Genomic DNA, 25002 nt, shown 5'->3' on the forward strand with positions numbered 1-25002 from the left:
TTAGGAAAAAGTAGTTTTCAAAAACTTGTTATCATGGTTTTAAAATTTGGCTGAAGTTTCAAATTTATTTATAAGAAAGTTTCAAATTTATTTATAAGAAAGATTAAAACATACTATACTAAAGAAAATTGTCAGCAAACAAATATAATTTTAAAAATTAGAAATAAAAAATAAAATAGTTATCGAAGACTAAAATAAGAGTTGAAAAGTTCAAAGTTTAATAAAAATTTAAAAAGATATTATATGTTAACTCATTCTTTAAATATTAAAAGAAAAAAAAAACTTGAGTTCTGTTCACTTTTATGTGAAAAATAACTGCCATTAGATCATTTTCTACGTTATATATATTTTTATTTTTGAAGTCAAGCCAAATGTTGTACATATAGATTCACAAGTAGCTGCTGATATATGTAATTAATAAATACATATATTTATCAAGCTTTTTACCTTTTATTTTTTATTAAAAAGAAAAAAATAACATTTTTAAGTACTAGTTATACTCATCATACCAGAAATATCGAAGAATAGATATTTGAATGGAGAGGCAAAAATAAGTGTCACGTCACCGTGAGTAAGTCAAGAGGCGAGTGAAAAAAAAAACAACAACGAAAAAACAATGTTTTGTTTAGATTTGACAGTTTTTTTTTTTTCTGTTACTTTGAATGATGAAGGTTTGGCACGTTTTCTGTTGGAGGATTACAACAATAAAGCCCAATTCCCGCCACGAGCTTAAATTCGGTAGCATAGTTATAAGAGAGAAGAAAAAAAAGGAAAAAAAGAAAAAGAAAAATTTGAATAGATCAAAAAACAAAATATTAGAATTATAATTAATTTATTATAATTCAAAGCATTCAAGCGGAGGAGGAAATTATGGAACCTCTGTGCGAGTTCTGTGGAGTGGTGAGAGCGGTTGTTTATTGTAAATCCGATTCGGCTCGTCTGTGTTTGCACTGTGACGGGAGTGTCCACTCCGCCAATTCCTTATCGCGACGCCATCTCCGCTCTCTGTTGTGCGATAAGTGCAATGCCCAGCCCGCCATTGTCCGCTGTATGGATGATAAACTCTCCCTCTGTCACGGCTGCGACTGGAACGGCAATGCTTGCTCCTCCGTCGGCCATCGCCGTCCGGTCCTCCACTGTTACACCGGTTGCCCCTCCATGCCCGAGTTCTCCCGGATTTGGTCTTCCGTTCTCGAGGCCCCTTCCTGTTCCACTGGCTTCGATGCTGCCGCCGATTGGGCCTCACTCCCCACGCCATCTATAAACGACAATTCCATCTCTTTGACGGATGTCGAAGCTGCTGGATTGGGCGCCCCCAAGTTGAATGACCTTGATTCTTGCTCTAAGTTCGAGCCCTGGATCGCCCCCGCTTCCGCCTTTCCTCCCAATCCCTCTTACCAGCTGCCTTTCTCCAGACCCCAGCCCTCGTTTCTTTCCGATGACTCCGATCTTCCGAAGGTACTCTACTTACATTTCATCTCCGCATTGTAGATCTGATTCAGATCCATGTCAGGGACTGTATTTGATTCTTGCGACCTGTGATTTCAGAGTTGTACCGATTTTAAGGATATTGCAACTCATGACAATAACGATATATGTGAGGGCCTGAATATTGGGAATGTCCCGCTCAACTTGGAAGGTGGGGAGGAGTTATTTGCGTGTCCACAAGGTACAGTCAAATGTCAATTCCAGGATGGAGAATTGGAATATCTTCTAATGGATAAAAACTTGTCAGGGACTGAATCTAATGGCCCTGTTGAGAATGCTATTGAGGTATGTAGGAAACAACTTGTGTACATTTCAGGACATTTTAGATGTGCATTCCATTGACAAGCAAGCACCGTAGGGAGGGGCCATTAATAATGGCTCCCGATTGCATCTTTTGGATTGCCGAAAATATTCAGTCTGCTTTTGGTTGTGCGAAGTTTTCAGGATTTTGATGCATCGCTAATACTAATAGTAGTTTTCATTTTAATTTAGGAGTCATCACCGGGGCAACAAGATTATATGGGATTTCATTCATCCCAAGTCGGTCTTTCCATGAACACGATTCAAAATGGCAATTCAAATTGCATGCTTATGAATCCTAGTTGCAACGGAAATCTCAACATTGGATTTCCTACCGGTCAGGTTCATTCAAGCATTTCACTTTCACTGTCGAATATCACTGGCGAAAGCAGTGCTGCAGATTATCAAGACTGCGGTTTATCGCCAGCATTTTTGACAGAAACCTCATGGGATCCTAGTATGGAAGTTATCGGTCCACAAGCAAAGGACAGGAACAGGGATAAAGCTAAGATGAGATACAATGAAAAGAAAAAAACTAGAACGTAAGTATCCTTTTTTTCTTTTTTTCTCTTGTCTTACCATCATTTGCATGCATCTCTTTGGATAACATGTTTAGTGTGAGGTATTTTCATTCATCCTCATGGCTTCTGCCGTTGAGATATAAAGATTCTGCTTTTGCAGTGTCATTATCTGGCATTTTATTGTTGAAAACTGGCAAGTAATATGAGCCAATTTTGAGAAGAGAGGTGGCTCTTCCAATCATTCCACTGATGATCTTTGCACCTCCTTCGTGTTCAGATTTGGAAAGCAAATAAGATATGCATCTCGCAAAGCGAGAGCTGATACAAGAAAAAGGGTGAAAGGTCGTTTTGTGAAAGCAGGTGAAGCCTATGATTACGATCCTCTCGTGACAAGAAACTTCTAAGCTATGATAATTTCAATTCCCGATTTCCAAGACAAAAAGCCATATTGAACAAGGTATTCCTTGTGCAGCACATCGTGAAATTTATGGCCTTGTATTTCAATCTCTCTGTTTCTAATTCAATGAACAAGGAAAAAGTCTTTTAGCCATTAAAGTTTGATATCTAACGATAAAGTTTAAAGACGGCATTCAAACATGATCTGAGGTCCTTACCTCATATCTGAAGGAAAGATCTTCCTTTTGGTTCATTTATATGATTGTAAAAGCAACTAGAAACGGAGAAAACTGGTCCTTAGAACAAAAACTTCCCCTGTCAATCAGCCACTTATTTTTCATATTGCTTGCTGCTATATTTGAAAATGGATCTTAAGGATATTCATTTTTTTACCTTATTTCTTGTTTCTGTTTTCCATATTCCCTGTTGATCTTAGACGTAGTGTATGAATAGAAACTAATAAAGAATGAATCGAAGATCTTGCACTTTCAATCTTTTATTTTTTGCACTTTCCATCTTGTTGCTATAAGATAAGCGATTTGATCACTGACGACTTTGTACCGTGCAGGTTGTAGATAAAGATATAGCCATAGCCAATACAGGCTCTATAATCTGCAGATAATCACAGCCATCGTTGTTCATACAGGAGCAGTTTTAAATTGCCCTGAAGAGGTAAGCAGCATATTCATTCTTCTTCTTGTCAAATTGGCCAATAGCTTTCTCAGGGAAATTAGTTGCTTCTTCATTTGTTTAACAATATTTATTCAATATTCATGGGTTCATCCTCCTTTCAACCATTTAACTTTACTTTTCTGAAATAAATTTCTCTCGACCATTTAACTTTACTTTTCTGAAATAAATTTCTCTCGAAGAGTAACCCAGGTCTATTATAAATCCTTGTTAAATTTCTCTTAATCGTCTCTACTGCAGCAATGGTGAAGGATTTCAGTAAGGATAAACAAGTGATAAAGACCTTCGAGGGCCAACTCGAGTACCACGATGATTTACCTCTTGCCCTTTCACCCACGCCGTTTTTATCAGGCATAGCTGCACCTCAATTTTCATCAGTGCATTTATATGTTTATTCTTTTTACTCCCACGTAATCCGTTTTGGTCACTTTGGGCCGAGTTGATAGTTTTCGAGAGTGTAATAAAAAACAATTTTGAGGAATAATAATACAACTTCAAAATTTTTTTCTTTCAGCTTCTTTTTTTTTTTTTTTTTTTCAATTCTCTGCTCAGATAACAATAAGCCAGAGAAATTTGCTGCCAAACATGGACGACACCTTTGATAGCGATTTGGTTTTTTGGTTTTTGTTTCCAAAACCTCTCTTTTGTTAAAATCACAGCCAAGAGATCAAATGTTGGGCAAATTTAAAGAAACTGCTTTCACACCCAGCAGCGTTTCAAATTAGAAAACAACATAATTCCAGCAGGCAGATGAAGCAGAAAATGTATAAACTAAAGTCATAAACCAGTAACTTGAGATTACAAACAAGAACTCGACGCTGTTTCTTTCCAGAGTATGATCTCGGTCTGATTTGCAGACTCGCAAATTGAAGATTAGAGAGAGGAGAAAGAAACAGAGTTGAACGACTAAGATTTTACAAAAAGAGAAAAGGCGTTGTGAGCATTAGTGAACAGCATTTGTTAGGATTGGCATTGTTAGAGTGCGTTTGTTGGGTGGAAGTGAGGATGGTGGGAAGGAGGAGCTCAGTAGAAGTTGCCATGAGGTACTTTTGCGTAAGGTTTTGGCAAGTCTTACAGAGGATGCACCTAATATGCCGCTGGGCCAAGAAATTAGCACAATGAACCCATTTGTCGCATTTCCTACACAGATACGCATCGTCCGCTTGGCAGTACAAGGAAGCCTTGGAGTTGCAGAGCTCGCACATCACCGGCGGAAACTGGCGGAAGCCGCCGTGGGCGTGGTTTCTTCCCTCTCCCACTCCTTTACACATTGTCTCTGGCAACACAAAATGTAGATGTGGCATGCCCCGGGAAGGCTCCGAGAGAGAGAGTATATATAGCCACAAAATTCTAGTTCTTACAATGGAAAATGGATTTAGAGCATAATGACATGTTTGCCACTACGTGACAGGCCCATTTATTTCCACACAGTTGTATAAAATGAAAGCAAAGACCCCTTTTTGCCACAAAAGAAGGGGGGGAGGGGTAAGTTTTAAATAAAGAAAGAAGTGAATAATGAGGAGAAAGGAAGAGGTGAGTGGCCTGGAACGAAAGCTCTAAAAGCTGGGGGACCCACACAGAAAGGGGTAATATGGGAAATGAGAATGAAAATAGAAAAATGTGTTGGGAATTGGAAATTGGGAGGGGGAGGAGAGTCGCTGTCCACAAATTGATTTATGTGTTGAAATGAAAAGCCACGTGTGGTGTGGATGACACATACAAATTAAATCCTTCAATTCAATATTCAAGTGCTGTGCTGCTAACTGTAACGCTACAAATTCAAATCCAATGCCTCTGCCTCTCTCTTTTTTTTAGATATCATGAAACAAAACCAATGGACCATATGCCTTCCTCACCTCTCTCTCTTTCTCATCATTGCCCTTTCGTGTCCTTGTTACTCACCACTCACCAGACAGGTGGAAAAATTTTAAACCTTATGTGTAACAAAATATCTAACAACACACACGAGTGAGTCCACTTATTTGTTGGATATGTAAACATAGTCTCCTATGTATTATTCATGGAGAAGACATGCAAAGAAAAACAAGACAACTTCTTTGTTACTGTGGTTTCTTTTTGTCAATAGAGTTCAAAAATAGAATCATCGAAACTAGATCTCAAGTCGTGGAGGTATGAAGAGATTGATTATTTCTCAAAAAAGCGATTTGATTGATGAGATTTGAGGGTTTATTTGGAAGTGGCGATGATATTAGTAATTTTGAAAAAAGAGATTTTAAGTATTATTGATTTTTCAAAATTACAGTGCTATCTTAAAAAATCAATTCAAAGTTAATTTTTAATTTACCAAAAATTTTGGCAATGTCAACGGTGATTTTTGCACAAAATCATTTCCAAACCCACCCCTCGTATTATAGTTTGTGAATTACCATTTATAAAATATAAATTGCTAAAGTTACTTTCATTTAAACATTTATTTATTTATTTTGAGAAAAATATTATTACTGTTCATTACTTATACTTAAATTGAATTAAATTTTGCTATTCATATATATTTTATGGCCGAGTCTGTTCCGTTTTGTACATCGTCCCTTTTATCAAAATATATAATGATAATAATAGTTATTTACAATTCAATTAATTTTTTAAACTCATCAAATAATTGCACATTAGTCCTAACAACCAAACCAACCACCAAAATTAATACGTGTTGATTTAAAATAAAATTCACACGGCGCAAGTAAGATATGTTCAGTTCATTAAGGAAATTAAAATATGCTTTTATTTGTCAATTTAAGCCTAATTTAATTAGTTATGATATCATATATATGTTCAAGGTTTGATATTCTAATAGAACAAAAATAAAATTATTTTTAAATATAAATTTCTAGGTTAGATGGAAAAAGAGTGCTTGCAAAGAATAATAAATAACCATTTATGAGGATCTGAAAATTTTGCTGGCCATTCATTATATTATAGAGTTTGTTTGCCCAATAATAACTACCATTCAAAATTAAAATTTCTTGAATACAGCCGCTAAACTTTAATTCTACCACCAAATTCCATAAAAATATTTGTTTTTCTGTATAAAATATTTATTTATTTAATATTGTGATTACTTCACTCAGCCTAATTTAACTCATGAAACTTTAATTAAAGTATATATTATTAACTTGATGTTGCAACTCCATTGATTAAATTTAGAATATATATTTTTTGGGTTCGAACTTGAGGCCTTTAAGTCAATATGACCCGGAGACTTCAACTCCTTATTAACTGGACTGTTTCTTAGAGGCAATACTCCATTTACTTTGTTGTTCAACCAAACTAAATAAAATTGACTGAAAACCTATTTATTTACATTATGCTCGTTTGTCAATATTACAAAAGTGAAAATTTAAAATTTTGTACGAATTTTACTTATAACCTAAAATTCATTGATAGATGAATACTAACATTTGAAAAAGTTTATCAATTTTAAATCTATGTTAATTTACGTATGCAAACTGTAAATATTTGCCAATCCTCATGTAGATATTTTATTTCTTTTGGTTTAAAATCGAAGGTTCATTTTCATTTTAATTCAAATTTTAGAAATGTTTAAAAAGAACATTGAAACTTGTTTGCCATCAACCATCAGTCAAAGTCAATTGGTCAAAAGGGACTAAAGAAAACTCTAAAAAAATTTAGAGGTAATAAATTCAGAAGTTTAACTCTACTTTTTAGAACTAAGTCAGTTGGAAACCTATCTTCAAAGTCACGACCAAAAGTATATTTTGCCATTTTTTTATCTGACTCCAAATTTTCTCAATTTTTATGTAAGTGATGTATAATTTGTTGGTTGCCATCTTTATCATTTCATTGACTATAAATTATAGTTAATTGATAATAAAACAAATTGTGTCATTTTTTAAAAATATATTAAGTTCAATATTTTAACAATTAAGGATTAAATTTGAAACTACAATAAGAAAATTGTAAATTTTAATATAAGTGACAGTTTTTATAGATCTAAATTATATTTCAATTTGCAAAAATGTATCTTTTTTAAACCCTAAAACTATCATAATTGGATTTTCTTTCCTTCGAGAATCCTTAACCTCCAGAAAAAAAAAAGAAGCAATTGTTATCTTATTATCTACCAAGTTATGTTGGAATTAGGATTAAAATTTAGAGACAAAGATTTTAATTAATGTAAATTAAAATTTTAAAATTTAGGATAATATTTCAGATTCGTTGTAAAAGAGGAATATTAGTAGTAGCTAAAGGCTAAATACAAGCCCACAATCAAAGAGCTCAAGGCCCAAGTGGACGAGCCCATTTATTCAACCTATACATTTCATTTTGAGTTTCTAAGTATTAATAGTTGTAGTACAGGGTTTGGCAATGGCATGATGTTATTTTTTGACTTGTTAGGGTTAATATTGTTTAAGAGGGTTATGTTGATGGTGACACGAACCCTTGGTCAAAGTCAAATGCAGGGCAGTTGTGTTATTAAACCTAGAATACTAATTAGAAATACTTAGGTGTTACCGATTATCCTACTGATCATCACTAAAAATTTGATACATTTCAAGTTTTTTTTTAAATAGATAATATCTATTTTCTATCACTCTCTTACTTTTAAAAACTTTAACGACCAATGTTTATAATCTAAATATTGTTCCATATTATTAGAAGGGCGTGGAGCTAGCCTAAGGGGAGATAGAGCTTTACCTTCAAACAAGTCTACAAATACCTTGGTGTTGATTGGTGATGGGTGCGTTTATCCCGCACTATTGTTTCAACAATGCACGTAAAGAAAATGAAAATTTTTTAAATTCTTTCATTTACATAGAAATTGAATTTTCAACCACTATGTATGAGGTTTACTACATGAATTGTGTTTATTGTAAGTTACAAAAATGTTAGATGCTTTTACATCCGTTTACATACCATACGTTTGCAACATACAATGAATATTATTTATATTTTGCTCCAAAAACAACCTTTAAAGATTGCATTTCTATTTTCTAAAACAAGTACCATAAATTCAAACCTAGAAAGTCAAAAAGGGCTTCTTCCCCGCATTTTCTCTGAGAATGTAAAAGATTGGTAGCTTTCCACTATCATCCACTCCACTGCAAATTCCAATGCCACGTCCTGCAAATCACTAGAAATTTAATTTATGTTTATATGTTAATGCATGTGAATTAATTCCGCTTCCTTGCAGTCTCTAATGGCGATATCAATTGCTTCACCCGCGGTTGAAGGTAGCACATCACAGCATTGCCTTCTCGGAGCCAGCAACTGCAAATTCACCAAAAACAAAAACGTCAGTTTTTATGTTAAAAAAACAAGATTTAATTGACATTTCTAAGGGTACCGATGAAAGGATCAAAATCATTTTTGTCATTCAGAGCATTTTACTACCTGTTTGACACTTTGGTCGAGCTTACGAGACAAAACCCTGACCTCTTCGAGTCTCTTGGGCGAGGATGGACCGAAGGAGCAATTCACAAAATCCTTCTTGTAAGTGCTCTTAATTAACCCATCCCAATCGGAACTTGCACGATCGAAGTAGAAAACCGTCGGCCGGCGACATGGGTCCGCGTCCATTTCCCAGGTGTTGAAGGAAAAAGATCCAGTTTCGACCTTCAAGTCTTTCGCCCACGGGAAAAATGTCCGCCGTGGCCGGGTGGCGTCCGGCAAGAAAACGTGCCGTTCGAAAATCTCAACGGCGTAACCCCACGACACAGAAATCGTCCAAGAGAACCATCGGTCGTAGCAGACACTCTGTTGCACCACCCTCTGAGGATCCACCTCCACGGACTCGAATAGATGCCGGAGCGCTTCTTTCGTCGTCATGTTGGGGAAAATTGGGTCTATGTGATCCAAATGGTGCAAGGACACCAATGGAGTCACCGGGTGTGCGGCCAATAGACCAAAAATGTTGCCCTTCAGATCCACCTGATGAAAACCTGCTTCGTGGGTCAGTTTCACTCCCAGCTCCGCCACGCAATATTGGACTCGAGAATCGCTTCCGTAGAGATGGGGGTACCGCTCGAGGCAGGAATCGAAAACTTTACGAAGCGATTCGGCGAGAGATTGGGTTATGGCGAATCCGGCTCCGCCAAATCCCATTTCGAAATCGAACACTCTGTTTTGGGTGTACGTCTCTGAGTTGCTGCCGACGTAGTACCAGAGGTTGTGGTCGTATTTGGACAGAGTCTTCACCAGATTCTCCGGGAAGAAAAGCGTGTCGTCGTCTCCGAAAACGTACCACCGGACGTTGGAATGCCCGGCGGCAATTGTTTCCAGAACCACCCGCGCTACTCTAATCGCTGATCGGTAACCGTTTCTGTAAGTGTAACGGAAGCCGGAAGTGTCGCCGGAGATGCAAAGGGCGGGAAGAGAAGAAGCGTCGTCGTTTGAGTTTTGTGGGTCGTCGGGAGGAAGTTGGTCGACGAAAACGCAGCCCCGCATGAGATTGGGCTTCCACCATAATCGGACGTAGTCCTTTCTGGCGGGCCATGAATTCTGGTTGGAGGCGATTCCGAAGACGATTTGATGGAGCGAGAGAGGGGAGGAGGCGGAGGCGTCTGTTTGGGTTTGAGGGGAATGGAAACTGCGGAACAAGAAAACAGAGGAGAAGAGGTAACCGACGCATAGAGAGGAAGAGATTAGGAAGAGGATTGCGAGTGGGGAGGAAGAAGATTGGTGCTTGATGGGTGAATGGAGCATCGCCATGGTTGGGTTTTAGTGTTTATGATGGGAGAGCTTGGATTTGATTTCATATAGAGATCGAAAGTGAAAGAGCGCAGTCCGCGAGAAAAGCAAAGTCACGTTGGAAGTCTTGTGTTAGTTACCTGCGACTGCGTTACTTCTCGTTCTCGTTCTCGCTGATTCTGATTATAAAGCAAAGCTAAGATATGTTTGCCAATTTTTCAATATGGGAATTCGCTTTTCTTTCCTATTTATTGCAAGATTTATGAGCCATTTACAGATTTTGATCATATGCTTTTTTTTTTTTTTTTTTTACTTTGGTTAACATTAGATTCTATGTTGTACCAGGTTGAAATTGTGATAGAAAAAATGTGACTAAAAATAAAATTAAGAGATCGAAATTGTCACTTTTTAAAAATACAAATATCAAAATGAATATTTTTAAAGTACGGAGATTAAAATGAATAAACATGACCAAAATGAATTAAAGTTGAAAGTACATTGACTTAAATAGTATTTTAATCTATATATTTTTTTAATACAACAATATGTAGGACTTAGGAGTGAGTTCGAATATATCATCTTTTAGTCTAACCAATTGAGTTAGACTCACGTTGAATTAAATTTATGGAATCCATCAGTTCAAACTTTTGGGTTGAGTTGTGGTTTATTTCTCTTTAATATGGTATGAGAGCAGAAGGTCTTGATCTTGTGTTCGAACCTCTGCATTGTCGTTTCCTCCCATTTATTCATCCTTAAAAATGTTAGGTGTTATGTACTGTTGAATATTAGAGTTTGGATATTTATGTGGTTCGGTTAAGAAAGTTTTATTCGTTTAATTTTTTTGTAATTTATTGATAATTCATGGCTAATGTTTTAACTTGGTAGGTAGAAAATGTTAACATTCACATAAGATTAAATCTAACAAAATGAAGAGTCATTAAAAAATGATGCATTGTAGAAAGTATACAATTCAAAACAAAACATTTTCTTCCTCTTTTTGCAACTACTTTTTTATTTGTTGCCTAAATTATCACATTTTACAAATTTAAAGTGAAATCAAATCTTTAAAAATTATATTATCACTTTTTTTCTTATAGAGTAAGTGGGAGCGGGAGATTCGAACTCATGACCTTTTATTCTGAAACACTCGGATTGGCAATTATTTTATTCACTTAAACTTGGTTCGACTTGATATATGTATCTATGTTATTCTATTCAATTAAACTATGTTAGTATGGTCGTAGGTTGAAGTACAGAGGTCGATGCTAGCGATTTAGAGGCAAATTGGAAGTCAACAATATGAAGCTGTCGTAAGGAAGACGAAACTGCAACTGCTCTTCAGTCTGTGATTCGAAAAATTAGAAATAAATAAAACTGAAGTTGCGAAGAAGCGTAAAATCCAGTTTGTTGTGCTTAATTTGGCGAAGGCCGAGGCCATTTTCCATGTGCCCTCTCCTTAGTTACAGGCCCCATCCAAATTCCAACTTCCAATGTGATTACCTCTTTAAGCTACCAGATTACAATTCTTTTTTTCTTAATTAATTAATGCCTCCATTTACTATATATCTAAACTTTTATTTATGGACCTATTACTTAGATACCAAGGTACGGTAATAAGCAAACAAAATTAAATTTGCCTTTAGTTTCATTTAACGTCACTTTGTTCACCCCACCAAGGAAACACAATTAAAAGGTTGAATTCCCAACCCCGTCATTATATTTTGAATTCTGTAGTGTATGTATTTATTAAGTTTTTTAAATTCAAAATTTGTAATTATGTTCCTTGACTTATAAATGTTTGTTTATCTTTATTTCCTATTATTAATTTGAGTTGAAGTAGGCTAGGGTAGACAAGTAGTTAAATTTGTAAATTCTTCAACGGCCAATAAAAAATTTATTTGAGTAAAACTCAAGGAAGTTCAAATATATCCTTCTTATTGATATTATTTTTCAAGAACCGATTGAGAATGTCATTAAAAACCTGACATTTTTTAGATTATGGTAAAAAATGGAAAGGGACAGAGTAATATTGATTAGTTATTATAAAAGGATAAATATGTATATATATGGAATAGTATTAATTTTGCTTTAAGAAGAAGAAAATTGGGTGAACTTTGGGCTTCTCGAATCGGCCCACTATTTTTTATCCTGGGCTTACAAGTCAGGGAGGCAGTGCTTCCTTAAACCTTTAAGCCCGCCCATATTTTCATACCCGCGTCCAGCCCAATTCATTTAAAATATTATAAAAACAATTGTTTTTTAGTACAATAAATGGAAAAAGAGAATTTGAACTCACTGTTAAGCTTTGTTAACACAAAAATAACAATTATATATATATATGAATATTATAGTAGATTAATTGGTTATTTATGAAAATTAGTGATTACCTTGAGCTGCAGCATAAGCCATGAGGTACGAATTAAATTATACAAATTTTACCTTTACTATGGTTCTTCATCTTCTAATTCTAAACGAATGCGTTGAGAATCTCATATTGAAAAGATAAGATACATAACAATGATTTATAACATAGGATAGTAAATTTGAGTTGGACACCATAAATATTAATAGGATATCAAAGTCTAAAAAACTCAAATGAACATCCAATCCAAATCTAACCAACCTAGAAAAAGCTATATAAGTGGGGTACTCATATGGGGGCAGTTATTATATATCCCAGCGGCCAGTTCAATTTCTTTTTTGTAGTGTTGTTGTGGTTGTGGAGTGTGGACTTTCATTTCTATATGCACAAACAGGGCAGGTAATTTCAAATTTAAAATTAAATAAACACAGTTGGCTCCAGATGGTACCCGTTGACCTGGATTAATTTTGTTGATTCTCATCTCAACCCAACAACTAACACAATCGTCTGTTATACAATAATCAAGTTGACCAAATAATTCTTTTTTTTTTTTAACACAAGTTGACCAGATCACTGATTGTACGTTCTGCTGCTGCATGTTTGTGTTCCTTCTTTATTATTATTATTTTGGTAAAATCTTATCTTAAGCCTAAAAAATGAGCCTTAAACGTGCTTGCAATTTCGCACTGACATGGACACCACAAAACAAACTCCATATAGCTCCATTATGAGCCCCGCGAGGGTTCGGCGGAAAACAATTTGAATGAATTTTCAATAGCAAATATATTCACGACATCTTTGAACAATTCCGAACACTTGAACAAATATTTAATTTCATTAGAGATTAAACTAAGGCACGCGACGTTGAAATTCTGAAACACAGCTTATCATTGGCACGTCTTTTTATAGAAGCTTAATTATGTAAACAGAGACGCAAAGAGAAGCCCATTCAAGTTTGTCTCTGTGGCTTTGAGGATTTGAATTTCTGCTTCAGCATGGCCGCCTCAAGAACGCTATTGGCGTTGGCGGTTGCGGCCACAATGGTGGTTCAATTAGCCATGGCTGCTAATTACACGGTTGGAGATTCTGGTGGCTGGGAAATTGGCACCGATTTCAAATCTTGGGCTTCCTCCAAAAAATTCGTCGTTGGGGATGTTCTAAGTTGGTCCTTTCATTTTATTTCTTGCCCATTTTCAATAGTTTGTTTCTAATTGGAACCAAACTGAAATTTTACCGGTTGAATCCTTGACAGTTTTTGAGTACTCAGCGAACCACGATGTGCTTGAAGTTAATGAGGCAGATTTCAGCTCGTGTTCAGCGAGCAATCCGATTGAGAAGCACACCGACGGCAGCACAGCCATCGGTCTTTCCACCGCCGGCAAGAGATTCTTCATTTGTGGGACGCCCGGCCACTGCAGCACCGGAATGAAGATTGAAATCGACACCCTTGGAACTTCTTCGCCGCCGCCGGAAGCAACTCCGTCCCCTCCGCCGGCACCACCTACTTCTTCTCCGGCTGCACCCCCTAAAGCTGCTGCGAAACCCCCAACAAAATCTCCTCTGGCTCCACCACCTGATTCTCACGTGAGCCCGCCGGCGCCGCCTCCTGGACCAACTCCACGATCACCAGCGCCAGCACCGGAGGCGGAGTCTCCGACCCCTCCATTTCCATTTGACATGCCATTGAATCCTACAGCACCTCCCACAACTCCGCCGCCACCGCCGCCTTCATCGGCTTACAAATGCCGCTTCACGGCTCATCTCTCTGTTGGATTCAGCTTCGTCATCATAATGCTCTTGGCCATCTGAAAATTATTCATTTTCCATATACATTTCACTGTAATTCCACTGTCATTTTTTGCACTGATGCTTTCAATCTACACCATTCCAATAAATAAAAAGGCTTTTTACTAGCCAGGCCATTTCAAACTATCTTACAGACATTACAAATGATGATCTGACTGAGAATGATTCCCAACTGATGAGCTGCATTGCTAATCAATGAGCAAGAATATCGAGGAGTGGACATAATTGAGATATTAAAGAAGCTGCCTTCTGGCATTCCCAAACATTTCATCAAAGGAAAGATTCTCTCTATTGGCCATTCTTTTAGATATAAAGCAAATTAAAGTTAACCATCAAACTTTTCGTACTACTTGTCATCAAATTCAAGACAACGGCTGTATGTTTGACTGGTCTCAGATTTATTTTGAAGTAAAAGAATCTTGGTCTTGAGTAAATATAAGCTCAAACTTATGTATTTTAACTGAGATGAGAAAACATAGAGAAATTATGTAAACACTTGCTTTTATTTTATATAGAGTTAGCAATGTAACATGATCTGCTAGTCTTCACACCACCAGAAGCTTCTTCAACAATTGAAAACCAAACACACGGTTAAAACAGAACATAAACATATAAAGGCCATAGTTAATCACAACAGCACAGGTAAACGAACCAAGTCAATTGTCCTCCCCTTTAAGCAACCGGTGGACGGAGCACGTGATCCTGGGATATGTCGATTGCTGCAGGTGGCAAGAACTGCCACATGGCAATGCCAGGATAACCAATGAAAGGCATCAACTTGTTGCCAGCAGCTTGCCCTTGTGCTGTAAATGCAGCTGACAATGCAGAGGGAGGACGCTGGACGTCAGCTGCTTGAGTATTTGCCGCTTTGATTTGCAGCTCCAACTTTTCTTTCTCAGCTCTCAACCTCTGCTTCTCATCACGAAGTTCATTTTTCTCAACCTGTAAGCATACTGAGCTTAGAAATCAAGAGATAGTATATTCCTGTATTTGTGTATCAGATGGAAGTGAACTCTTCAAATGTACATGAAGGGTGATAGCAAGAAGAGGAGAACAGATCAAGCAAGTGTTTATAAAAAGTTCTCATTCAAGGTGGAAACGAGCTTGGTAGGTCCATTGGGTACCGTATCGATCTCACCTTTAATTCTTTGATTTTTGCCTTCAAATCCTCTTTTGATTCTTTCAGCTTCTGGGTTTCACATTGTAAATCAGTCACCATTCTGATAGCATCACTCAAGATTGCAACCTTGTCTGTTTTGGGTGGTTTTCCAGGTTCCAGGATTGCAGCCAATTCTAAGAACCTTGCAATCATTATAAGATGGTGCATTAGTACAAAGAGATTGAAGAATAAAGTAATAATTGATAACATGGTACCTCTCATTCAGCTTATCTCTCCTCAATTTCTCTCTGCAAGCTTTGGAGGCAGATGCCGCACTTGTTTCAGCCCTTGGCCTATATAATATATGAGGATCTATAAATGATATAATTTGTTTTAACTTAAGCGTAGCTTCCTATTTAAGATCATTAAAAATATGACTACAAGATTCACCCCGCCACATGATGGGATTATGACATCGATCAATATTCTCTCCTCTTCTTTCTTCTGCGTGATAGAATCAATTGAGGAGTTTTTATGTCTTATGACATTACAATCTGAAGCGATATGGCTATTATATCTATCTCTAGTGGTGGCTTTTTGAGGAAACATTTTTGCCCTTGGTCACTTCTTCCAGCTTGAGTTCGAAGGGAATGGGAATGAGAACAATAATAATGACTTCTACTAGCACATTTACACTCAAGCTGAACTCCTAACAGTCAATGCTTCCATTTTGATTTCCAGGATAAGTAGTCATTTCTTTCAATATTAGCTTTGTTTAGATAATGATACATTGTAGCTCCTTGCAGATAGTTTAGTAAACAAAAACGTACTTCACCTTGTTTAGCTACTCCAAACATTTGACAAATCTTCAGTAATACCAGATAGAGCTTACCGTTTCCGACCCACTTCCTGTAAGCTGTCCTGATCTCCACATGAGCAGTCTACATCCAGGCTGGAAAAAGTAAATATCCAGTCAATAACAATGAAAATTTGAGATAAAAACAAACTCATTTCACGCATGCAAACTCCAACACAGTCAGGGCTTAACGGATCCAGCTTTGCTTATCCTTTTATGGAGGCTTATCCTTTTACTAGAGAGTAAAACTGTAAGACCTTTACTTATGTATAAGATAAAGCAATGAATTTAGATTACCCTACAGGCTTGAGTAAGCGTTAGCTGGTAATTAGATGAAAACAGGGACTCCTAAATGATGCTCTCACCAAATCAGCAATATTTTTAAGCTTGACCAAAAACAGCATGAATCATCCCATCTAAGAGGCTCAGGAGCTCATTAATACCTTTGACTGAACTATCATTGACGTCATATCTCCAAAACCAAACTTGCCATAATAACATGATCCATAAAGAGACAAATTAAATAATCACAAAAAATAATTAAAATACTAAAGATAGTTAAGATTTACCAAGTGTTATTGTATATGCTAATCTACACTTCAGTAATATTTACAACCTGATGCCAACCAAAACAATTGAACCCCTCTGAGGAAATTGATCTGACATCAAATTAAAAATAGAACAATAGAAAGGTACAGATCCAACAAGTCCACCACCCAATGTTCAAGAGGGATCATGGGAACTAGAATGTTTTGTATCCGCATGAGGAAACAGGACTAATTGATTATTAACTTGCTAAAAAGATTCTCCAGTTTATCACATGCTATAGCATAGTAGTGAAGATCAAGCCAAAATTTACAGCTAATAACTTTTGCTTCCGTATACAAGTGCCCCTTAAAGGCACAAAAGCAGCAAAAAAACTGACTTCTTCAGTCCCTAATAGCCTCCTAGCGACATAAAAGCAACAGAAATTGGCCAATTGATATTTCCTTGCGCAAAAGCAGAGGAGAGAGTTAAAGGGGGAAGACCATATGTTGTAGCTGATTGGCTGTTCGGTTTTTGAATGAACATAATAACCATATACAGGATAATAGGAATAAAAAAGGGTGTACAAAAATACCCATCTCCAAAGCAAGTAAGAAACTCATTCAAATTTTGACAAAAACGAATTCGCACCCTACGGACACCCATATTTGAATTTCGGAGACTAAAGGAATAGTTAAAGCGGAGGTATAGTATAGCATAACACCCACCTGTCTTTGGATGAAAAGTTGATGGAGGGATTGGACCAGGTGAAACTGATGGACTGCGGCGGCGAGAAGTCGGCGGCGGCGACGGCGATATCATCCATTGTAGTGTAGTCGAAGAGCCAATTCCAATTGCCGGAAGAGTAGTCCATTGGTGGTTTTGGAGGGAAGAAGAGGCTGCATGAACTAGAAAATTAAAGCGTACCCACCATGGATGGAGAATACTAAATAACACTTTCCGAAACTGTTTGGTTGGATGGAAAATAGAAAGAGGAGGCAATTGTGTGGGAGCAAAAAGGGCGCTGGGGACCATGGTGGGGGCCATGGCCTGGTTTTCAAATTTTCTTGCTTTTTTCCCTTTTTTCTATTCAGGGCGAGGTCATTTCCATTTTTTCCACCCAAAATGATCATCATCATTTTGATTAATTAATTCAGGAAGAGTGGGGAAGTGTGATTGGATTTATCATTGACCTGAGTTTTGGGGCTGAGTTTTTTGGTTTTTCGAAATTACAGAAGAAAGCTGCAAAGGATTGTTCGGCGATTTTTCATTTTCCATTTGGAAATACTAAAATGTAGATGCCAAATTCAAAATCCTTATAAATATGTTTTCCAAAGATGTTTCCTTCTAGGCGGTTCATGACTCAAAGTAATCTCAAATTTAGCACAAACCAGAAAATATGATTTTTCTTTTCAAAATTATCAATATATCAGTTCATACATGTTTCATACACACTATATGATAGATATCTATCTAACTCGTGACATCACTGAAAGTCACTTGCTCTACAAAACTGTCATTACAAAATTTTAATTTTTATACTATATTTATGCTATTTATCACAATTTACCTTTCTTTTTTATTTTTTCACAATTTGTTTTAGTTTCTAATTGTTTGTCATCACTCAGACCTGTCATTTACCGTTTAACTATTTTCTTCCACCTCTCTCATTTGAAATTAAATTTTATTATCTTCAACCAAAATCTTACCAAAAATATTTGTTTTCACGATAAGTATTTGTTTTATTCTAAATGTGATAAAGATAAATAGGACATCCAAAATTGAGAGACGTAAACATAATAATAATTAAAGAAAAAAAACAGAGGTTGCAGTGAAAGACAAAAGTAATATGATAATTAGAAGAGAATATGAAAATGAGAGAGAATTTTTGGGGAATCGAATTTGGGGAAGTAGAACAAGGAGGAAATGGTCGTACCATGACGCAATGAAAATGAAAGAAACAACTACCCAGGAGCTTCCGACCTCGCTCATTCATGACACAATCTGATTCTTTCTAACTTTGCAACTTTTTTAAATGGTTTTTTTTTTTTCTCTGAAGTTTTCTTTTCATGCACAGCTCTCTCTCTCTCTCTCTCCCACTATTCTGAGTTCAATGGGCTCCTCCCGAGGCCCAATATAACTACTTCGTTGCTTCGGCCCAGGAAAAATATGGGCCCTCCAGAGCCATGGGGAAAAAAGGGAAAAGATATGTGGGAATTGGAGATGCGGGGTATCGATCCCCGTACCTCTCGCATGCTAAGCGAGCGCTCTACCATCTGAGCTACATCCCCAGATGAAATAAATGTTACCAGATTTCATAATAGTTTATTAAATCTTGTTATTAACAACGTAAGTTTACTTATTTGATATAGTATTAGTGATTTTGAAAGAGAAATTCTGCTCCATGGCATGTATTTAATACGTATTTTTAAAAAATTCCAATCATACATGAGGTGAAAAAAAAACCAATTTCATGGACTCCAAATACATATTAAGTTGCAAAAACTTCAATTTCAAAAAAAATCAATAAGCCACGAAGACTTGTTTGACAATTTTTGCTTCAATTTCATTAAATATATGTTGTGACTTCCTCTCCCTCGAGCTTCTACAAAATAACACAAAAATTACTTATTGCTATGAACTTGTGTTACGGATTTTGGTCTTCTCCTTTATAGCCCACTCCGTAAAATTGGGGCAACATAAACACGCTTCTATTAACGGAATTGTTAGCAATTTTGGAAGGAATTCACCTTGCAATATCCATAAATTACTCTCACCTTCTATAATATTGACCCTCTCATAACAATTAGCTTCAGAAGGGTGAAATCGATACACTAAGAAACTAAACAATGAAATTTTTAACATCAAAACCTTGTCGTCACCTTCAATTACATCGCCTTCTTGTATGTCCATTGTGTAACAAGGCAACACATTCCTTAACAAAAATGGATTTTTACCCTCTACAACAAACTCTTGGTCCATTAATTTTCCTTTTGACTTTTGAGCATTATAAAGATGATGTCTCTTCAAATGTAGTCTACATGTCACCGTTATTATGTAAAGTCTTCTCATTTCAAAATATAAAATAAAATATAACTATAACAGCTTAGCTTATTAGAGTCAACCTTTACAAAGTGTAATTAACATTTTTCCAAAAAAAAAAAAGATCTCAAGGAAAAGAAATCAGGCTGTTTAGCCTCAAATAAGCTCACATGTCAAGATTAGTCAAAATTTCAACTTCCCCAAATTCAAATATTAAGAAAAAAAGAAAAATGGAGTGTGAGGTGTACGCAAGGGTCAAACAATACTTAAATATGGATGGGATTGGTTGGAGATTTGCCCAAAGCCAATTCCTTTTTATAGATCCCTTCGTAATTACAGAGTGGCACGCGATTAAAATTAATTAATTTTGTCTTACCGAGCGCTGCCCAATTATCTCCTGACAGCTTCCATTTCCTTTTCGGAGCCGCGCCATAGTAGCCACTCAAATTTAATTAGCAATCCAATTGAGTTTGAAGAAAGTTAATATTGAAAAAAGGATATTCCAATTATGTAAATATAGCTTAGTTGGAGGTGTAAACAGATAATATTCGAAAAATAAGGGGCACAAAAGAAATTAAAAGGTTTTAAAAAATTGTGGGTTAAGGGTTTCCCACATAGTTCTCGGCACGTCTGCTTAGCGCATCATTTTTTCTCCTCCCTTCCGGATATCAAGAAAAGATATCTTCGAAATATCAGGGGGGGAAAAAAGAAGTTTCAACTTTTGATTTCAAAGGAATCAAACAACCGGAGAAAATTTTGCCCAGGAAGAACACGAATATCATCCTCAGGCCAAGAATTCAAACTCCGAAATCTCGTAATTTTGTGAATTCGACAAGAATTGTGCATGTGATTGAATGTATTTGGTTGATTTTTTCGTATATTTTATGCTTTAGTCGTGGTGGGCTATTGGTTCGCACGTTTCAATTCGTAACATTCTGAGCGTTTGACATTCCAATTCTCCAATCAATTTCTCGTCGGAAAACTTTACGTGGATTATTGGCAAAGTCGGTAAAATGCGTAGCGACTCAGGAAGCTGTGGTTCGCGAATTCGATGACTTGGTTCGTTTAGAGGGATTTCAGGCAAGAAATTCCTTGGAGTTCGATGAAATGAGAAGAGAAATATACGGATGGGATGGTGATGCAGAGAGAAATGGAGTTGAGAGGAGCCGGTTATGTGTTCATTTTCGTGACTCTGCTCTGTGCATTGGCAATAGCGAGTTCAGAGGGCAGAAGGAAGACGATCGAAATGGTTCTCTTCAGTGCCGATGATTGCCGCCTCACATCCTCGGAGTTGGGAGCACATATGGTAATGCATTTTCTTTTCATAATACTTTTTGATTCTGCCTTTTCTGGTTATATTTGAATACTTCTTACGTTCAATTGAGCTTAGAGCACCAATTTGTCTGCATATCTTTGTTTGATATCAAGACAATTCACATTTGGAATCAAAGATAGATAATAACATGAATTGAATGTGACTTGTTGGGGAAGAGGCAATTATTTTTGGAATGTGACTCGTTCCTTTTTGTTATTTTTCTTCCCTTTTCATGAAAGAGGAATTGAATGATGCATATATGAGCTCTCTCACCGTGAGCAAAATATCACTAAATTCTGATATAATAGTGTGATAACAGAGCGAGCTGGCGTGCATGAGAGAATTGGCAGAGGGGGAATATAAAACTGAAGAATTCGTTCCTTGTGTCCAAAAAGGGAACGGAGATAGAGCTATCAGAATTCTGCCTCCTGACATGAAACAGGGCTTATTGGATTGTCTTAGAAGGAAAAATGTGCTTTCTCGTTCTTCTTCGGAAGAACGTCCCAGCTTTAACGATTGGCTTATAAGGCCAGTTGAAATGATCTTCGGGGGATCCAATATTCCCATGAGACATCTGATTAGCAAGTCAGAAAGTTCGCCACCAACGGACGCCGCTGCTGAAGCTCCAGCCCCATCCCCATCCCCATCCCCATCCCCTTCACCAGATTCACCAGCAGATTCTCCATCACCATCTCCAAGTGATGCTCCAGTTTCATCGAAGAGCGATGCACCGTCGCCCTCTGCTGAAGCCCCAGCCAAGGCTCCATCACCAAAGAATCATGATCCTGTCAAGTCTCCGGTCGCCCGCTCTCCACCGCCATCCAACAAGGACGAGGACAAGGACAAGGACAAGGTGCGCTCTCCTCCGCCATCCAACGAGGACAAGGACGAGGTGCGCTCTCCACCACCACCAAAGGAGGACAATGACGAGGTGCGCTCTCCACCGCCACCAAAGGAGGACAAGGACAAGGACAAGAACGAGAACACGGACAAGGACGCAGATAACTTTGATACGCCTCCAGCCCCGGTGGTCCGGTCACCACCTTCTCCACGTGCTCCTTCCAAGCCTCACCCTTCAGAGGAGCAGGAGGAGCAGGATAACAGCGAGACGGTCATAATTGCCGCTGTGGTTGCAACTGGTGTGCTAGTTGTTCTTGTGGTTGCCATGCTTTTGTTCTGCTGTCGCAGTGGTGAGAAAAGTAAGGTTGAACCGCAGATTGGGCTAAAGGATGAGAGACCTCTTCTCAACATATCTTTGAGCGAAATATCAGCGGGTATTATGTTTTGGCTTATGTTCTCTCATTTTTTTATTTTTTCCAACTCACGACTTTTCAAATGATATTTGTAAGTTGCATATTTTAGGTTCTTCACAGAAGTCTTACACCATTGGAAATTCAGGAACGAAAGAGTTCAGCGCTGATAATGGAAATAAAGCACCCTGTTTTGTTGGTAACTTGTCGGTGAATCCTGAAAATGGTACCTCTAATGGTGAGGGTGTAACGTCTGAAGGTAACCCATCAATAATGCCGCCTCTGAAACCCCCACCTGGAAGACAAGACTCTCAGCCTCCCGATGCAGCTCCACCTCCATCAGCAGCAGCAGCAGCAGCAGCAGCTACGGCACCTCCAGCACCTCCGCCCCCTGCATCTAGGGCCCCACCCCCACCACCCATGAAAGTTGGTCGGCCGCCACCTGCCCCACCGGGAGCAATTCCTGGTAAACCTCAAGCAGCGCCTTTGGGACCACATAAGCGTGGACCTAGTGGCTCAAGTATGGATGCGGATTCAGGTGGCCAAAAGACCAAGTTAAAGCCCTTCTTCTGGGATAAGGTTCTTGCCAACCCTGGCCAATCCATGGTCTGGCATGAGATCAGTGGTGGGTCTTTCCAGTAAGTATTCTTAAGCACTAAATTTTTAGCACTGAATTATTATACGAAAGGGATTTGGGTGTTAATAGACAAAATAATATCATTATAAAAATTTGCAGATTCAATGAGGAGATGATGGAGTCTCTGTTTGGATATACAGCTGCGGAAGCTAACAGAGAACGCAGGAAAGATTCAGTTTCGGATTCTTCAGTGCAGTACATTCAAATCATCGACGCTAAGAAAGCTCAAAACCTTTCAATTCTGCTACGAGCACTCAATGTGACAACAGCAGAAGTTTTGGATGCCCTTCAAGAAGGCACTCTCTCTCTCTCTCTCTAACTTGTGTTTTGTGTAATGCTAGTGATTTGATAAGAAAATAAATTTACATTTGGGTTAATTGATGGAATTAATTGAGGGTTTCGATCCAATTATGTACAGGAAATCCTGATCTTCCAGCGGAGCTTCTCCAAACCTTGTTGAAGATGGCACCAACAACAGAAGAGGAACTCAAATTGAGATTATTCACGGGTGACCTTTCTCAGCTAGGTCCTGCAGAACGGTTCCTCAAAGTGTTGGTGGACATTCCATTTGCTTTTAAAAGATTGGAGTGTCTTCTTTTCATGCTCTCCATGGCGGAAGACGTCACTAACATTAAAGAGTCATTTGCAACTCTTGAGGTGACTATTCTATGAAAAAATCAAAGAAAAACTTGATCACTTTGTAAACCATTGCATTTAATTTACACATACACTACTTGCTAAATGTTAGGTTGCTTCCAACAAGCTCAGAAACAGCAGGCTATTTCTAAAGCTATTAGAAGCAGTCCTCAAAACTGGCAATCGGATGAACGTGGGGACGTACCGTGGCGGTGCTCAGGCGTTTAAGCTCGACACGCTCTTGAAACTGGCTGATGTTAAAGGAACCGACGGCAAGACTTCGCTCTTACACTTTGTTGTACAGGAGATTGTTCGTTCGGAGGGCATACGAGCAGCCCGCTCAGCCAGAGAAAGTCGAAGCCTCTCCAGTATATCCTCCGCCGATACGATTCTCGAGGACTTCACCGATGATTCAGCGGAACGCTATCGGCAATTAGGCCTTCAGGTAGTTTCTGGTTTGAGCACGGAGCTTGCGGACGTTAAAAAGGCAGCAGCCATAGAACCGGAAGGCCTGACGACGACCATATCGAAACTCGGGCAGTCTCTGTTGAAAGCCAAAGGATTTATAAATGCGGAGATGAAAAGTTTAGACGAAGACAGCAAATTCCTCCAATCGGTGTCTAAATTTTTGGAGGAAGCAGAAGCGGATATAGCGTGGATTGGAGGAGAAGAAAAGAAGATAATGGCACTAGTAAAGAGCACGGTGGATTACTTCCATGGAAATTCTGGAAAGGACGAAGGATTGCGATTATTCACGATCGTACGAGATTTCTTAATTGTGTTGGACAAGACGTGTAAACAGGTTAAAGAAGCAGCTGAAGCTGCGGCAAAGCAAGCGAAGAGTTCCAAAAAAGAACCTCCGACACCGTCGGCTACTTCTAAGCAGAATTCAGATCTTCGGAAGCGGCTATTTCCGGCGATCGCAGAACGACGGGTGGGCGAGGAGTCAAATTCTTCGGACGACGAGGAAGACGACGGCGAGAGTTCATCTTCATCGTCCTAGATTGCATATATTTTTAATTCTACATGTCGGAATTGTTTTGTGTGAATGAAAGAGAGAAAAATCTGCTACAAAAATTTCTGGCGTAACTTTGCGAGCAGAGTCATCTATCAGAAATAGAATTCTGTTTGTATTTAAGGAATTGATTCCCCTTTGATGACTTCATTTTATCCTCGATTACGGTAAAATCTTTCATGGAATTCAAAGGTGGAACCCTCGTTTTAAAATCTTTCATGCAATTCTCCCTGCTTCTAATTACTGATATATAGGGAGAAATTGTCATATTTGTAACTTATTTTTTTTGTATACAAATATGACAAACTATTGTTTCTTATTTTAATTTTTCAAGTAGTTCTCATATAAAAGATAATAATAATACTAATAAGCAAAACATAACCATCAATTCAATTATT

The 25002-nt window shown here is 37.7% G+C and overlaps 5 protein-coding genes and 1 non-coding gene across 9 annotated transcripts; 3 read left to right on the plus strand and 3 right to left on the minus strand.

The window, feature by feature from the left end:
• Window positions 1-745: 745 nt before the first annotated feature.
• Window positions 746-3903, plus strand: BBX10 (B-box type zinc finger protein with CCT domain-containing protein). 2 transcript variants are annotated; one of them, XM_022284955.2, is made up of 7 exons: window positions 746-1458; window positions 1549-1669; window positions 1736-1773; window positions 1981-2330; window positions 2587-2766; window positions 3274-3377; window positions 3636-3903. In XM_022284955.2, the coding sequence occupies exons 1-5, from the start codon at window positions 871-873 to the stop codon at window positions 2711-2713; spliced, it is 1224 nt and encodes a 407-aa protein (XP_022140647.1). In that variant the 5' UTR covers window positions 746-870; the 3' UTR covers window positions 2714-2766; window positions 3274-3377; window positions 3636-3903. The 2 variants fall into 2 exon arrangements, with proteins under 2 accessions (XP_022140647.1, XP_022140645.1); XM_022284953.2 differs by having other exon boundaries at window positions 747-1458; window positions 1549-1773.
• A 4308-nt stretch (window positions 3904-8211) lies between these two features.
• LOC111011216 (ERV-F (C)1 provirus ancestral Env polyprotein, putative (DUF604)) lies at window positions 8212-10315 on the minus strand. The gene is made up of 2 exons (XM_022284913.2): window positions 8766-10315; window positions 8212-8642 (listed from the first exon to the last, which is right to left on the minus strand). Exons 1-2 carry the CDS (start codon window positions 10080-10082, stop codon window positions 8532-8534), a joined length of 1428 nt encoding a protein of 475 aa, XP_022140605.1. The 5' UTR covers window positions 10083-10315; the 3' UTR covers window positions 8212-8531.
• Window positions 10316-13209: 2894 nt separating this feature from the next.
• LOC111010993 (blue copper protein 1a) lies at window positions 13210-14355 on the plus strand. Its single transcript, XM_022284598.2, has 2 exons — window positions 13210-13584; window positions 13676-14355. The coding sequence occupies exons 1-2, from the start codon at window positions 13419-13421 to the stop codon at window positions 14230-14232; spliced, it is 723 nt and encodes a 240-aa protein (XP_022140290.2). The 5' UTR covers window positions 13210-13418; the 3' UTR covers window positions 14233-14355.
• A 356-nt stretch (window positions 14356-14711) lies between these two features.
• On the minus strand, window positions 14712-17693 carry LOC111010995 (transcription factor ILR3). The gene is made up of 5 exons (XM_022284599.2): window positions 17438-17693; window positions 16221-16280; window positions 15604-15681; window positions 15368-15530; window positions 14712-15171 (listed from the first exon to the last, which is right to left on the minus strand). Exons 1-5 carry the CDS (start codon window positions 17581-17583, stop codon window positions 14902-14904), a joined length of 717 nt encoding a protein of 238 aa, XP_022140291.1. The 5' UTR covers window positions 17584-17693; the 3' UTR covers window positions 14712-14901.
• Window positions 17694-18927: 1234 nt separating this feature from the next.
• TRNAA-AGC (transfer RNA alanine (anticodon AGC)) lies at window positions 18928-19000 on the minus strand. The gene has a single exon. It is a non-coding gene; the product is annotated as a tRNA-Ala (tRNA).
• Window positions 19001-20369: 1369 nt separating this feature from the next.
• On the plus strand, window positions 20370-24929 carry LOC111011345 (formin-like protein 5). Of its 3 annotated transcripts, none has more exons than XM_022285069.2 (6): window positions 20370-21057; window positions 21386-22340; window positions 22465-22954; window positions 23053-23249; window positions 23372-23610; window positions 23702-24929. In XM_022285069.2, the coding sequence occupies exons 1-6, from the start codon at window positions 20884-20886 to the stop codon at window positions 24590-24592; spliced, it is 2946 nt and encodes a 981-aa protein (XP_022140761.1). In that variant the 5' UTR covers window positions 20370-20883; the 3' UTR covers window positions 24593-24929. The 3 variants fall into 3 exon arrangements, with proteins under 3 accessions (XP_022140761.1, XP_022140760.1, XP_022140762.1); XM_022285068.2 differs by having other exon boundaries at window positions 20371-21057; window positions 22429-22954; XM_022285070.2 differs by having other exon boundaries at window positions 20917-21057; window positions 21375-22340; window positions 22429-22954.
• The last annotated feature ends 73 nt before the right edge of the window (window positions 24930-25002 follow it).

The sequence above is a fragment of the Momordica charantia genome (assembly GCF_013281855.1).
Source record: "Momordica charantia cultivar OHB3-1 chromosome 2 unlocalized genomic scaffold, Mcharantia_2.0 BLBB01000002.1, whole genome shotgun sequence".
Classification (NCBI taxonomy): domain Eukaryota; kingdom Viridiplantae; phylum Streptophyta; class Magnoliopsida; order Cucurbitales; family Cucurbitaceae; genus Momordica; species Momordica charantia.

Excerpts from the sequence above, each read along its gene's own strand:
- BBX10 (XM_022284953.2), top strand. The coding sequence starts at position 871 with ATGGAACCTCTGTGCGAGTTCTGTGGAGTGGTGAGAGCGGTTGTTTAT. Across the intron at positions 1,774-1,980 it reads CTGTTGAGAATGCTATTGAG|GAGTCATCACCGGGGCAACA; the intron begins GTATGTAGGAAA and ends ATTTTAATTTAG. Across the intron at positions 2,331-2,586 it reads GAAAAGAAAAAAACTAGAAC|ATTTGGAAAGCAAATAAGAT; the intron begins GTAAGTATCCTT and ends CTTCGTGTTCAG.
- LOC111011216 (XM_022284913.2), bottom strand. The coding sequence starts at position 10,082 with ATGGCGATGCTCCATTCACCCATCAAGCACCAATCTTCTTCCTCCCCA. Across the intron at positions 8,643-8,765 it reads TCGACCAAAGTGTCAAACAG|TTGCTGGCTCCGAGAAGGCA; the intron begins GTAGTAAAATGC and ends GTGAATTTGCAG.
- LOC111010993 (XM_022284598.2), top strand. The coding sequence starts at position 13,419 with ATGGCCGCCTCAAGAACGCTATTGGCGTTGGCGGTTGCGGCCACAATG. Across the intron at positions 13,585-13,675 it reads CGTCGTTGGGGATGTTCTAA|TTTTTGAGTACTCAGCGAAC; the intron begins GTTGGTCCTTTC and ends AATCCTTGACAG.
- LOC111010995 (XM_022284599.2), bottom strand. The coding sequence starts at position 17,583 with ATGGACTACTCTTCCGGCAATTGGAATTGGCTCTTCGACTACACTACA. Across the intron at positions 15,682-16,220 it reads CAGGAAGTGGGTCGGAAACG|GCCAAGGGCTGAAACAAGTG; the intron begins GTAAGCTCTATC and ends TATATTATATAG. Across the intron at positions 15,172-15,367 it reads CAAAAATCAAAGAATTAAAG|GTTGAGAAAAATGAACTTCG; the intron begins GTGAGATCGATA and ends GTATGCTTACAG.
- LOC111011345 (XM_022285068.2), top strand. The coding sequence starts at position 20,884 with ATGGTGATGCAGAGAGAAATGGAGTTGAGAGGAGCCGGTTATGTGTTC. Across the intron at positions 21,058-21,385 it reads CGGAGTTGGGAGCACATATG|AGCGAGCTGGCGTGCATGAG; the intron begins GTAATGCATTTT and ends GTGTGATAACAG. Across the intron at positions 22,955-23,052 it reads ATCAGTGGTGGGTCTTTCCA|ATTCAATGAGGAGATGATGG; the intron begins GTAAGTATTCTT and ends AAAAATTTGCAG.